This window comes from Dichomitus squalens (assembly GCF_000275845.1).
Source record: "Dichomitus squalens LYAD-421 SS1 unplaced genomic scaffold DICSQscaffold_7, whole genome shotgun sequence".
NCBI lineage: Eukaryota > Fungi > Basidiomycota > Agaricomycetes > Polyporales > Polyporaceae > Dichomitus > Dichomitus squalens.
Genome location: NW_006766889.1, coordinates 58,623 through 72,065, shown reverse-complemented (window position 1 = coordinate 72,065; position 13,443 = coordinate 58,623). Strand labels below are relative to the sequence as shown.

General features: G+C 59.8%; 4 protein-coding genes across 4 annotated transcripts; 1 reads left to right on the top strand and 3 right to left on the bottom strand.

The window, feature by feature from the left end:
• Window positions 1-317: 317 nt before the first annotated feature.
• On the bottom strand, window positions 318-1,268 carry DICSQDRAFT_125702 (uncharacterized protein; the record flags this gene model as incomplete). The annotated part of the gene is made up of 1 exon (XM_007363664.1): window positions 318-1,268. The coding sequence occupies one exon, from the start codon at window positions 1,266-1,268 to the stop codon at window positions 318-320; it is 951 nt and encodes a 316-aa protein (XP_007363726.1).
• A 2,228-nt stretch (window positions 1,269-3,496) lies between these two features.
• DICSQDRAFT_82586 (uncharacterized protein) lies at window positions 3,497-5,780 on the bottom strand. The gene is made up of 7 exons (XM_007363663.1): window positions 5,309-5,780; window positions 5,216-5,241; window positions 5,121-5,163; window positions 4,876-5,051; window positions 4,684-4,818; window positions 4,248-4,624; window positions 3,497-4,137 (listed from the first exon to the last, which is right to left on the bottom strand). Exons 1-7 carry the CDS (start codon window positions 5,337-5,339, stop codon window positions 3,861-3,863), a joined length of 1,065 nt encoding a protein of 354 aa, XP_007363725.1. The 5' UTR covers window positions 5,340-5,780; the 3' UTR covers window positions 3,497-3,860.
• A 602-nt stretch (window positions 5,781-6,382) lies between these two features.
• Window positions 6,383-6,932, top strand: DICSQDRAFT_134580 (uncharacterized protein). The gene has a single exon (XM_007363662.1). It carries the CDS (start codon window positions 6,626-6,628, stop codon window positions 6,851-6,853), a length of 228 nt encoding a protein of 75 aa, XP_007363724.1. The 5' UTR covers window positions 6,383-6,625; the 3' UTR covers window positions 6,854-6,932.
• A 136-nt stretch (window positions 6,933-7,068) lies between these two features.
• On the bottom strand, window positions 7,069-13,172 carry DICSQDRAFT_179196 (Rad4-domain-containing protein). The gene is made up of 13 exons (XM_007363661.1): window positions 12,729-13,172; window positions 12,536-12,665; window positions 11,191-12,423; window positions 10,598-11,101; window positions 10,432-10,513; window positions 10,302-10,357; window positions 10,104-10,190; window positions 9,751-9,969; window positions 8,661-9,558; window positions 8,016-8,584; window positions 7,811-7,901; window positions 7,678-7,736; window positions 7,069-7,583 (listed from the first exon to the last, which is right to left on the bottom strand). Exons 1-9 carry the CDS (start codon window positions 12,959-12,961, stop codon window positions 8,770-8,772), a joined length of 3,333 nt encoding a protein of 1,110 aa, XP_007363723.1. The 5' UTR covers window positions 12,962-13,172; the 3' UTR covers window positions 7,069-7,583; window positions 7,678-7,736; window positions 7,811-7,901; window positions 8,016-8,584; window positions 8,661-8,769.
• Between the last annotated feature and the right edge of the window lie 271 nt (window positions 13,173-13,443).

The following is a 13,443-nucleotide window of genomic DNA, read 5'->3' as shown; positions in this document are numbered from 1 at the left end:
AGAAGGGAAGAAAGTAATCGAAACCAAAGCCATCTCACACGAACCAGAGCCCAGAAACGGAACAGCCGGAACCAAGGACCGCTCTGAAAGAAAGACACCACGCCGCACGGGGACACCAGCGGCCAGCCCGACGTCCTCGCCAAACACACCACACACTCCTCACGAAGAGAAAACCAAGTCACCGCGCCGACGTCCAAGAATCCGGTGCTCAGCCAGTGGCCAAGTGGGATCAGGATCATGAACGGCAAGTAGCCACCCCACCGTCCGATTCACCCTCACGCCCCACCTCTAACTTACCGTGCAGCTCCTCTAGATGTTCAGAAGATGAACAACCTCCTTAGGAGCTGCCGCCAGTCCAATCCCCAGGTCTTGCCAGAACGGCTCGGTGCCGAAAGTTGTCGTTCTTGCTCGTCGTCCTCGAATTCGACCCAGACCCAGCCAGAGTCTGGATCACCTTCTGCGCACTGTCGTTCATCCTCGTCCACGGTCGAGATCGAAGCGAGAGAGAATTCGAGTGAGTCGAAGTGGTTGGCCATGAACTCGAAGTGGGCGTCGTGGTGGTTGAAGTCCAAGTCGCAGATCGTCGACGCCGTGTCGTCCCAATTGGTCGCGTCGAAGTCGATCGTGTCCGAGTCGGACTCCGTCCGTTCAGAGTCCGAGTCAGGGCTGTCAACCGAAGATCCAGTCTCGTCAGTATCGTTCTCTGAGCCGTCCTCTTCTTCCTCGATGTCGTCGAGCGAAGGCTTCGAGGCAACCTTGGGCCGATTGGTGAGGAATATGCGCTGGAGAAGGCTCCCATTGCCGGTCGAGTCGGTCGGGTCGGTCGCGGCCGAGCGGCCGTCCTCTTCTTTCTCATCCTCATCCTCGTGTTCTTCGTTGTCGTCCTCGTCGTCTTCCTCGTGGTTCTCGTCATCTTCGTTGTCGTCTTCTTCCTCGTCCTCGTCTTCTTCCAATATCGTCGTCAGGTAGTGGCCATACTGTCCAAACATACAGGCATCGGATGCGAAGAACCGGTCGACGTCGAAAGAGCAGGATCGGGCGCCAGCCTCATCGGTGTCAAGGTCGGCCTCGCTTGCGTCGTCGGAGTAGAACTCGTCCTCGACGTCGTCGGCCCAGTTGAAATCGGAGGTGGGTGTTGCGAACGGATCGCAAACTTGGTCGCCTACAAGGGTTGCCTGAAGGATGTCTTTTTCAAAAACGGCACTGATGATCTCACCAGGAGAGTTGACCGGGAAGGATGAGGCGGAGGTGGTGAGGGTAAGAGACATAGCTATGGGGTACTGCGCAGCAGCGAGAGAAGGTGTGAGCTTTTGAAGGTGTGTGTGGGGTAAGGAGTGGTGGTACGGAGGTAAGGACGGTGAAGCCGCAGCGAGGTCCGGAGGCTGACATCAATAGTAGGATGGTTGGCGGGCCAGGTCACAATACGTCGGGCTGTCATTGAAGAGATCGTTATTCCAGGAGCTTGTTCCCTCGTGCGCGATCACATGAATTTCTCTGCTCACGAAGGACATTTTCATCAGCAAGCATTCAATCAAGCATGTTTATAGCATAGAGCGCCCCGATTCTTTAGCCAGAGTTCTCAGACTGACCGGTGCCTTCTGAGTCTGAGCTGTGCACCACCCGGCAAGCCGGCCTCGGCTCGCTCTGATAACGGCAGTAGAACAGGCCGGTTTTCTCCTGCACAGGGCAGCTTCTCCGTTGGCCCGTATGCGACATATGCGGGCCCTCGCTGAGATTTCGGGTGGTCACTGGATCTCGGTGTAGTACTCTGTGGTAGGTACCAACCTAGTGTCACGTCAACTGGCATTACTCAAGGGGACTGCCCGGATAGTCGTCTCCTTCGCATGATGCATGTATAGTCGTCTGACTGTCTACCACTTTGACTGGCCGACTGATAGTGTGCCGGCGCCGCTGGCTTGATATCGCTCCGTGTCGTAGCTCGTGCAGCATGATACTGCAGTGTCGTCGTCCCTCGGTCATGCGTCTTCCGGAGATCCACCGACAGGACTGCAATCGTGTGTACTCATCCCGGCACGGTGGATTCTTTGAATGCCGCCAGGCCAATGCCGATCTGCCCCCTCCCGTTCTACCTCTCTTCCCCCGCTCGCCACGCCCCTCGCGCGAGGCTCGCAGCTCCACGCCCCCGAGGACGCTGTGCCGGCACTGCCCGTCCTTTCTCCCAGATCTATGCCCCGAACGAGGACATGGCTTCCCACACAAGCGCCAGCCCAGAGAGCGAGAACGGCGGCGGACAAAAATACGCGAGAGCGGCGTGCGGCAGTCCAGCAGGGAAGCACCCCATGACCGCGGCAGGGCGCCGGAGGTCGAGCTTAACGGCGGCGAGTGACGCTCGTGCGGATGCGAAGGTTTGTAAAGCGGGCGAGTGTCGCCTGCTTCTAGTATGGATGCACGCTACTCGTATAGCGACCGCGCGCAGACGCGCAGGAAGGCCGGTTCGCGCGACCTAGAGGGATCTTCGTGCGCGTTTTGGGTCGTAAAACTTATGCTAAGACGCTGTGTATCAGAATGCGTCGGTACAGCTTTGTGTACCTGGGCGTCGAACGTCGAGATAGAAAGGCAAGCGACTTGCTCGTTATGCGGCCTTGAACGGAATTCGAAGGGTGCGCATACACCACTGCGCATCGAAGGGCGTAGTGCGAAGTTTCGGGACTGTAGCAGCGGCTGTCATCTCCGACCTCGCTGAACATACGGAATCTCGACCACTAGAAGATCTCGACAAGCGCGTCTTGCAAGTTGCAGCATGCACACATACCGTCATCCGTTGTGTAATGTTGAGGGCAGCGTCCTCCGAGGCCTCGCCACCGGCAACTCAGAGGGTTCCGGGGTTAACTTTCCCGCAACAGTTTATGTGAAGTGGGGGCACGAAATCGATCGAGCATTTGTGCGGGACCCGAACCGTTCACGGCCCTGAGACGCATCGCGGACCAGCAGGCGCGTCGAGGACGGGGACGGGGAAAGGCACTGGCGGACCGCCGAGTGCCGGGGTGTCTTGAACGTCTATCGATTAGGGAATACAAGGGACGTCAACTTGGCCAGATGGTCTTCTGATAATCTCGCTTATGACGAGCCAAACTCTGCGCTCATTGAAGCCGTGGTCTGTCTATCAAGGACACCTTGAGGATGCAATCGCGCCCACAACTCGAGGCATCGTTCAGTACATGCATATCGTGCTACGAACACACTGATCATTGGCAGTTCGAGCGCGCGTTTGACGTTACACGCCTTTTCTCGGGGAACACAGATCGTGAGCCTGGACCCAGTTTGGATCTCGGACGCGCTTCGTACATCATGTACACATACACACATGGGATGAGCGGCAAAACATAATGCGTGCGAGAACAGATAGCTAGGAAGAGGGCAGCCGGAGATCAAGCGAAGGCTCGGTCTCCGTGGCAAACACCGGAGATATCGAGTCACAGCCAAGAGTCATACGGGGCGGCAAGACGGGTGGGTATTGGATAGTACATATCCAACGCGCGCTGTGACGGAGCCAGAGGGGAGCGGTACAGGTGAATGCGAGATTACGAGGTGGTGGCGGAAGGTCAGTGTTTTCGAGAAGTCGTAAGCAAAAGCAAACAGGAAGCGGTAACGATAGCAAGACAACGTGTGTAACATACGAGACAGGATATTCACAGTCAATACCGAGGGAACAGGACGCCATACGATGTGCAACACAGGGTGCTGTCTGACGGAATAGACCCATGTACTCCGACCGCGTAGGTACCATGCTTCCAGGTCGGCTACATAGTCCTCAACTGTCAACAGACCTGCGCCGAACGAACCACGAGCCGACAAGCGTCCCGCCGGAGCTCAGGATTCGCCGGCCAAGCGAGCAGTGTTCATGAGCTCGATGGCCGCAAGATAACCATTAGCCCGTCCGAATGCGCCGAGAAGATGGCGTCTACCACGCGTTCGTCGTCGGAACGCGGCCGCGTCCCTGTGCGCGACTCCCGTGACTCCCGGTACCTCTCTCGGTCGCGCTCCCTGTCTCGGTAGCTCGAGCCCGACGACGCGTGGTGATGCGACGGGCGGGCATCGCGCGTACGTGAGAGATGGTCGTGGCCGGAGGACGGCCCACTCCGGTGACGCGAAGGCACGGGGTCGGCGTGTCGGATGCTGTTGGCGCAAAACGGAGTATCGTGAGCGTGTGATGGAGCCTCGCGCTGGGCACAAGCTGCCGCCGCACGACAGCCAGTGCAGCTGGCGGGGAAGGCCCTTTGGCTTACCTGGAGTCCCGCCCGCGCACGAGGAGGCTGAACTTTCCGAAGCCGAAGCCGCCGTCGCTGGGCTGCCCTCGCTCGTTCACGCCCCAGGACTTGATGACGTCGATCCAGCTGCGGACGAGATCTTCGTCTTTGCGCGAGACAAAGTCGAAGAAACTGCGGCCCATGCATGCCGTCGTCGAGATCAAGCTGTCATTGGAACAGTACAAGATGCCGCAGTTGACGCTGAAGCGGTCGAGGATGAGCGCAGTCCGAATGGACTGCTCTGGGAGCGGGTCAAAGGTGATGGCCTCTTTGCGGTCGCGTCTCCGGATGTCTGGGCTATGTGAACGTGATGAGGGGATGGGGCACGGTGGCATCGGGTTCGGATCGTTCCATCTCTGGTGTAGGAAGGCAGAAAAATCAGAACGGAATCGCGTGACGAGCAGATGTCGCCTACTCGGAACTCGAGGTCCTTCGCGGTCGGCGTGATGATCTTGACCTCTTGCGCAGTCGACGCGTTATGCATAGCTTTCGGCCCGGGGGCTGCAAATGAGACGCTTCCAACGAGGACGTTCTGGCATACTGTCCGGGACTATCGCACAAGAACGATGTCAACGCTACAGTGTAGAGCATTCGGTGCCCGACCTACTATGCCGCAGAGAATGTATCCTTTGTAGGGGTCTTTATGCTTCATGCGCAGATATGCGAGCACTGCAGCTTGGTCTTGTGATATTGTTGTGTAGTGCAATTCTTTCACTTCCGAGAACTCATCCGGATGAACGAGGTTGAGGGAGGGGGTCCCGATTAACTCGTGTGGCTCATATCCTAGGATGATCGAAAGTGAGCGAATTCAGATGCCGCGACGTTGATAGGCTCGGGTGAAAGGCGGCTTACCTAGTAGATCATAGACGGATTCTGAGCAGTACACCCAAGTGGCCTATGATGGCAAGGTAAGGGACAAGGAGACGGGCGTCGTAACAAGCGCTCACGTCTTCGGTAAAATCGACGATCCCGACTGGAAGGGAAGAACGGATGGGATGAGAATGGGGAAGGTGGAGAAAAGGGATGAGGGCGGGACATACTGAAGGAGACACAGGCTGTCGAAGAGTCCATTGGCGGGTGGGTGAGAGGGGGACGTCAGAAGAGGAGGAAGACAAGAGGCAGGAAGCTGGGCGGGTTGGACGATAGTGGCGATAGGTGGTGTATTTCTAGAAGCGACAGGCGTCCAGGACGAGTAGGTGGGACACGCTACGTGTGTGGATGAATTCTTCGCGTCTACGCGGGCGCCCGGAAGAACACGAAAGGCAAAGGGCAAGCCGTATGGCGAGATCGTGCTCGAAGGACGGACGGGGAGGAAGACAGAATCGCACCGGCCTCGGACAGTTCCAGATGGGAAGTCAGAGTGCTGCACGGACTTGGATGCTCCGAACCGCCACTGTGCAGACGCGGCTTAGCTTGCAACGGATGTCAGTCGCTGATGGGCCAAGGCACCCCGGTCGAAAGAAGGATGATTGAGAGGCCAATTCTGTGTGCGCGGTGGGGGCGCGGGAAGAGTGCGAAGGGGACAGGCGGGTCGTGCATTTCGTACGAGGACAGCGAGCTAAAGGGCCTCGCTCGGAGCGGGCGACGGTTCACTGAGCCCTTCAGACCCGAGTCCACGGCGTCGGTTGCCAGCGTCTCACCCAGATCTCACCGCCCTCCAAATCTTCCCACGGTACTTCAGGCGAGATCCCGTTTGGGCTAGATCTTTTCCCGCCCAGCTCTCTTTCCGCTCCCGCACAATCGTCAGATCGCTCTCGTCCCAGGCCTTTCCAGCGATTCTCATCCATCACTCCTCCTTCGTCTACAGACCGGTACAGCGACACTAGGCTCTATGTGGTCCACTGCGCGCGAAATTGCTGCGGGCGATGTCGTAATAGCGTGGATGGTAACTACCCCCGTCTCACTTACGTCTTCACCTGTTCATCTACCACCCACCATCAGACTAGGGACATCGTCCAACCGCTCGTCGTCACTCCTGGAAAGGAACTCAATTCAAAATATGGCTACTACCGTCATTCGGAGCTTGTCGGCGTGCCCTACGGCTCCAAGATCCGCTCTCGCAATGGCAAAGGCTTTATACATCTCCTCCGTCCGACCCCAGAACTCTGGACACTGGCTCTCCCTCACCGAACCCAGATTTTGTATCTCGCAGACATCGCCTTTGTTGTTTCCTGGCTCGATCTCAAACCCGGAAGCAATGTCATCGAAGCAGGTATGCTGGACCCGGACGCTCAAATAGCCTTCTTCCCCGTCTCGCTTCCTGGAGGATCGCATGCTCTTTTCCTCCGAGTCCTCTGGTCTCGGACATCTCCTGGCCTCTAAGGGCAGTCCTGGAAAGTCAAACAATCTAAGGACCCATGCGTGGTCTCAGACGATCCCCCTCCGCTCATCGTGCTTTCGCGTTGGTTGGATCTCGTCCAGTCTGGCCAGCGAGTTGCATGCTTCCATGCGATCTCCTCGGTCGCATGCAGCAACTCGTCACTGTGATTAGAATGAAGTTTGCTTCCCTAGAGATCTACCTCGAACGACTCGATGGTGATCCGCTACAATTTTCGTGTTGGGTCAAAGTTTGGCTATACGCATGAGACTGGTGTAGACCACAACGGAATGCACTCTCCTATCGCGCGCGTAGTTGTCAATCTAGCTCATCTCGGGCACCTCTCCCCGTCCAATTGTCGTACATCGTGACTGCTACACGGGTCCTACTTATCAGCCAGCCGATCCCGTTCCCCAACCAAAGTATCTCGTTCTTCCGAACATTACTGACACTGCAACCTCCATATAGGCACAGGCTCTGGTTCCTTCTCGCACTCCGTCGCGCGAACCATCGGGCCCGCAGGTCATCTCTGGTCATTTGAGTTCCACGAGACGCGCGCCAACAAGGCAAAGTAAGTAATCGTGCTGTCATATCGCGCCGAGTCATTTTCTCTCCTTTCGTATGCCGAGAGGAACGGACTCCCGCTCGCCGGCGCCGAGCGCAAGATCCCAGGTGACCATGGATCTCGGGCCCAGTGGGCAAACATATTGCTGTGCTCGTATGTCGAGCCTCCCTATGCTATCAGATCCCGGGGGTGTGCGAACAGCGTAGCGCGATCGTCCGCCCCAGTCATGCGTGCCGCGACCGCGCGCACGCATTTCTGATTTGTGTGGAAAAGTGGGCATGTGGGTCCTTGGGAAGCTAATCAGCATCGCGATTCGATTGCCCCGAATCGCACAGGGAGGAATTCAGTCGCCACGGGATGGACGGCGTCGTGACGCTCACGCACCGCAACGTCTGCAAGGACGGCTTCACGGTCGTGGACACCGTCGACGCAGGTACGCAGGCGATTTTCTGCTGGCCGCCCTGACGGCCATCGGGCGGTGGGGGTTGACAGCTGATACGGATCGGTCTCACGCTGATTGCGTTCAGTTTTCCTCGACCTGCCTGCACCCTGGGATGCCGTCGAGCACGCCAAGCAAGCTCTCCGCGTGCGTCGATCTCCTACGCCTATACCATCAGCTGCACGCACTCAATCTTGTCCTTCTGTTCTCCGGCCGCGCAGAAAGACCGCACAACCCGGATATGCTGCTTCAGCCCCTGCATGGAGCAGGTATTGCGCACCGTATCGGCACTGAACGAGGCTGGGTTCACAGGTGCGTTTCACGTCCCGCTGTTGATGCTGCCACAAGCCCGCAGTCGCGGCGGCTGACCTCATCACGCTCCATCTCCGGACACGAAACGTTCACGCGCAATGCAATGAATTGCAGAGATCACGATGTACGAGACGCTCCTGCGCCCGCACCAGGTCGATGCCGCGCCGCCGCTCACACCCGTCAGCGTCGTCGGCGAAAAGCTGAAGCAATTCGAGGCGCGCCGGGAGGAGAAGCGCCTCCGCCAGATCGCGAACGCACGGGCGGGGGCAGAGCGTCGGGCGGCGAAGCGCAAGGCGGAGGACGATGATACCCTGGAGGGGACGGAGGGCAAGCGGGCGAAAACCGGTGCCGAGGACGAGCCCATCCCGCCCGAGGTCCAGGCGCAGGACGAGAGGGAGGCGTTCGAGAGGGACGGCGCAGCGGGCCAAAGTGCGGCCGCTGGTACGTCTGTCGCGGACGCTGCGTCTGCACCCGTCCGTGAGGTGGCGCAGGAGGCGGCCGGAGCGACGAAAATCTGTCTGTCGAAGACGTTCCCTGAGGTCCGGGGGCACACGTCGTACCTGACCTTTGCTGTGCTCTTGCCAGCCACAGTGATGAGCACTGTCGAGGCAGTGTCAACGAGCGAGCAGCCTTCGACGGCCGTCAGCGCCGAGCCTACGCCCCCACCACCTTCAGCTGTGGAGGTAAGCGACTGCGACTGTTGTATTTTCCGCGGGGAGGGATGGCGTAGCTGACGGGTGCACCTGCCACAATGCTCAGGATGTTAAACCGACCGACGACAGTCAGCTAGGTGTATAGGTTATGCGATTATGCTGACTATACGGATCGAGTGTACTATAGATGGCATTACAGTATACAGATAACGACATCAGTCTGCGATCGCCCGCCGGTATGCCGCCTCGATCTCCTTTTCCTCTTGCACAGTACTCGCATCTTTCGGTTTGCGTGTCCGGAGCACGCGACTCGAGGGTGCCACGGGCGGCGGTGGTGCGCGGGATCGTGATCTCTTCGCAGGAGACGGCCCTGCATCTTCCCCTCCCTCCTCCTCTAGACCGGAATCGGACCCCTCAGCCTGTGATCGTGTCCGCTTCCGCGTCCGACGGGGCGGATTCTTGGGGGCAGCTGATGTCTTGCTCTTGCCTCGAGTGCTCGCCCGAGGGGTGGATGTGCCGCTCTTGGTCCCATTTCTCGAAGCCCGCGTGCTCCCACCGTTCGCAGCGCTCTTTGCGCCGGCGGTGGACGGTAGTGAAGCGAGCACGAGCTCTTGCTCGGAATCTATCGGCTGGTTCTTGCTGGCATCGCGGCGCGCTGCTTCTTCTGCGAGCTCCTGCATTGTCCTGGGCGTCCTTGCCGGCTTCGGTTCGACGACGACCTCTTCCATACCATCGGCGTCATCGTCCACCTCGATCACTGCTGACTCAGAGTTCACCAGGGATAGTGGTTCTTTCCCCTGCTCGTCGCCGTCGACGTTGACATCGTTCTCTGTGGCCACATCAGGGACGATCTCTGCACCCTTCCTCAGTTCGCCTAGCGCAGAGCGATCCATCGAAGCATGTTCGACGACCTCGTGGAAGTTCCGCGGGAGGGTATACGGCTGCACAACGTCGTCCACGCCAGTAAGGAAGCCACCCGCAATAGGCTTCTGCGATCCCGACTCCTGCAAACAGCACGCTCCGTCAGCCAAGCGTCACACTATTACATCCCCCGAATCGAGAAGCCATCTACGCCACCGCAAACTGCCGTACGTTAGACCACAGTGACAGTATGAGTGCCGCAGGATGTACGCGCCCGGGGTGGCAGCGGTAGCAAAGAAGGCGAGGTACAAGCACAAAAGAATACGAATCTCTACCTGCTGATTATCGGCCTCGACAGTTGTGCGGCCGTCTGCCGCTGTTGCCGCGGTGGCGGACGATGCACCGGCCGCGGACGCATTGCGGTCGGCGTACTGTTCTATGAGCCGCTGGCGGATGCGAAGACCATGGATAAGCTTTGTCCACCGCTTGATCACCTGGTCCTGCCGCTTTGCCCGCCGCTTTGCCTCGGCGTCTTGTTCTGCCTCCCAGTACCCCTGCGAACACCGAATAAGGCATGGAGTTTTGGTGATTGGATGATGTGGTTTAGGTGGGGTGCGGATGGCGTCAGCGATGATCCTGAGTGTCTGAGGGACACGGCCCGAGTGGGCCAAGAGAAGGACGGACGTACCTCAAGGACCGCGGATTCGTTCTCCGCCGCAACGACGATACCAGTCACAACGGGGAAAGCCCTACGCTTCTTGAACTCAAATCCGGTCTGTGAATATCTTGTGAGACCCAAGATGGAAGGGAGATGTGGAGGACGATCATGAGAGCCCGAGATGGATGGCCGATTTGCCGCTCTCAAGAAATCGTGGCGAAGACGTACCACTGCTTCTGCGTAGTCAAAACCGAGCTGCCGCGCGATCTTCGCAGTCCCCTTATCTGCCGGCGATGGTCAGCGAGCCGTCCGTGATGCGAGCCGTCACCAGAAGGAACGGCACAACGGCGCAACTCACAAGGTATGTGTACGGCCCCAGCAGGAAGCATCGACGGAACATACAGGTCGAGGTTCCCAAAATCGTTCTTCGGAACTTTGCCCTGCATAATGTTCGCCAAGACAGAGTCCAGAATACGGAATGAGCGTTGATCGCACTGACCAGCAGACGCAAAGATCGAACTCACGTCGATGACTGGCGGAGGCTTGTACACCTCAGTCTGATGCTCGGCATACATCCCTTGCATGATGCCCTCCTCGGCCGCGAAACCCTCTCCGGCGCCCGCGTTCCCACCGTCGACGTCGACCGCAAACGCCCCGTTCTCGTCTGGCGTCGGGGCGGACGCAGCAGCACGGTCGCGCTGGTCCGCGAGCGCGAGCTCGATCGCGCGCTTCTTGTTCACGGTCATGGCGCGCTGCTTGACCCACTTGAGCGGCTGCGCCCCCGCGATGACCGTGCGGCCCTGGCGCATCCAGCTCTCCGCCGTCTTCAGCTGGAGGACGTTTCCCCGCGGGTAGACTGACTCTCCGCGGAACTTGCCTATCTCGACTGGGGGCTCGACGACTTCGTCCCGCTTCAGGTGCCGCTCGAGGACGTACAGCGGGTGGTCCTTGAAGCCCACCATCGTCGTAGGCATCGCCTCCGTCATCTGGTTCGCTTGCAGCTCCTCGTCCTCGACGTCGTCGCGTTGCTAGTACATCGCAACAGACGACAGTCAGTGAGGAGAGCCCGCAAGCAAGAAGAGACGAGACAAGGCGAAAGAGAGACGCAAACACTCACGAGCCTATACGGCCGCCGCACCATCCTGCATATGCGCTCCCACCACTCGCGCCGGCCCCTGCCGCCCTGCTGCACCTTCGCGACCTTCGCGCCGAACTCGCGCGCGTACCGCGGCGTGACGTCGCGCGCGAACCCGTCCTCCTCGAACGCCATCACGTACACCATCCGGTTCTCGACGCGCACCGCGCGGCGCTTGTCCGCCTTCGCCGCACCCGCGTGGGGGTTTGGCGTCGGGTCGAACGCCTTGCGCTTGTTCACGATCACGCGGATGGGGTCGACGGGCAGCCAGCGCGCGTCGGCGCGCGAGAAGACCTCGGTCCAGAAGACGGGCGCGGTCGTCATCGGGTCAGGGGTGCGCTCGCCTGGAGGTGCGCGGGTGAGTGTTGGTCTGCGTGGGGTGCGGAAGATGAGGGGGCGGGACTCACGTCGTGGACGCTGAGACTGCGACTTTGGGCCGCCTTTGCTCTTCCGCAGCCGGATGACGGGGGCGGCCTTCTGTTTGCCCTTGCCGCTCGGCGTCGGGGTCGCGCCGTCCGAGCGTTGACCGTTTCCGGGGAGGGGCGACCTGCCCCTCGTGCTACTCACCGCAGGGGACCCAGGGATGTCGACCGCTTCCATATCGTCGTCGTCGTCCTCCGCATCTTCTGCGCCGTCTACCTTCGCCTTGCCCTTACCCTTGCCCTTGGCGTCCTCATCCTCATCGGCGTCTTTCTTTTTCTTCTTCGCGGCCGGCTTCGGCTTCCCGACACTGGCCTGCCACGGCACGCTCTGCAGACTGACCACCAAGCGCGCAGGGATACCCAGCGCGCGGCACAGCGCGGTGAACAGCTGCGCGCTCGTGTCGCGCGTCCCCCGCATCATCAGCGCGTGCTTCATTAGGCTCTTCGCGCTCCGGATGCGCTCCCCGCGCACCCCGTACCGCTCCTCGTCGTCGTCCTCGTTACCGTCGTCGTCCGCGTCCGCGTCCACCGCGCGCGCCTTCCCCTTGCCCTTCGGATCGGGGTCCTGCGGTGTGGGTTTGGATGGGGGGAGCGTGCGCTGGACGTCGTCAAAGGTGCGCGAGGTGATGTGGCCGGCGGGGACGATGGCGAAGGACGAGGCCCACCAGTCGGCGAGGCGGGTGATGGCAGACTCGAAGAGGCGGCCGCGCTGGACGGGGTCGGGCACGCGGGACTTGTGGATCGCCGCGAAGGCGTTCTGGAGGGGGAGCGGGGTGAGGGACATGAGGCGGGCCTGGGGGCGGTGGGTGGCGGGTTATGGATACATGGGCGGCATTGCAGGGTGGATAGGGGAAGAGCATGAGAAGGAGTTTTTTGTGGCGAGCGGGGACGAGACGGGGACGTACGTGCAGGAGCTCGTCGTTGATCCACTGGTTGCGGACTTGGGCGTTCATGAGGAGGGTGACGGTGTGGATCTTGTGGCAGTCGAGGCGGATGGCGCGCTCCCTTGCGAGCTGGATCGCTCTCTCGTTCTTCCTATTCACGGGTCGCAGGATGGTCAGGCAGGTGTCATGTACGCAGAGCGCGGCCGTTACGCACTTTGGGTCGCCCTTCTTACCGAGAGTCTTTATGGTGATCTCCAGGTGCGGCTTCTCCGAAGGACCCTCTTCCTTGTCGCGTGTTTCGCCATAGTAGTCTTGGATGTTTGTGGGCGTAGCCGAGGCGGAGGGCTGAACGCCATCGAGCGCTGCGGCTTGACCGACCTCGACTTCCTCCCAGTCGAAGTCATCCTCGCTTTCCTCGCCGAGGACGGAGCTGTTTCTAACGTTCATGGCGAGACGAGCGTACGAGTGTTGCGGTGAGCTAGATTGGTTTGCTCTTCGGTCTAAGAGTTCGGCTCTGCTGCCGGAAGGCGGAGGTCGGGGCACACCGGGTATTTGAGACTTGGTTGCACCGCCGAGGGCTTCAAAGCGACTTGCGATGGACTGCGTACAACTGCGATAAATACGGGTTAAAAAGCGTCGCAGCCCCGGGCGACTCGTTGGCAAGACACATTAAGAGAGAAGCAGAGTCTGCGGCGGCGGCGGACCCGCTCGATCTGCCCTGCCAGGAGCGCCCAGTGTGGAGCCGCGTCGCTGACTCAGGACGCGTTGTGACGCTGGTCCCGTGATCTCGGTCACATCGCATACGCGCATAACTACTTTCCTCGCAACTCGCCCGGAGGAGCGGCCAGGCAAACAAATCCGCGTCCTGGCCTTCTGCTGCCCCTGCCTGAGACCGCACTTGGCATGCTAAATATTTCCTTGCCGTTCAT

What these genes read in the sequence shown, in the direction of transcription:
- DICSQDRAFT_82586 (XM_007363663.1), bottom strand. Translation starts at nt 5,339, where the DNA reads ATGGACTCTTCGACAGCCTGTGTCTCCTTCA. An exon ending in GACAGCCTGTGTCTCCTTCA is followed by an intron (nt 5,242 to 5,308) that starts GTATGTCCCGCC and finishes CTTCCCTTCCAG; the next exon opens with TCGGGATCGTCGATTTTACC. An exon ending in CGAAGGACCTCGAGTTCCGA is followed by an intron (nt 4,625 to 4,683) that starts GTAGGCGACATC and finishes TTCCTACACCAG; the next exon opens with AGATGGAACGATCCGAACCC.
- DICSQDRAFT_134580 (XM_007363662.1), top strand. Translation starts at nt 6,626, where the DNA reads ATGCGTGGTCTCAGACGATCCCCCTCCGCTCATCGTGCTTTCGCGTTG.
- DICSQDRAFT_179196 (XM_007363661.1), bottom strand. Translation starts at nt 12,961, where the DNA reads ATGAACGTTAGAAACAGCTCCGTCCTCGGCGAGGAAAGCGAGGATGAC. An exon ending in TCAACGACGAGCTCCTGCAC is followed by an intron (nt 12,424 to 12,535) that starts GTACGTCCCCGT and finishes CACCGCCCCCAG; the next exon opens with GCCCGCCTCATGTCCCTCAC. An exon ending in TGCGGCGGCCGTATAGGCTC is followed by an intron (nt 11,102 to 11,190) that starts GTGAGTGTTTGC and finishes GCGATGTACTAG; the next exon opens with CAACGCGACGACGTCGAGGA.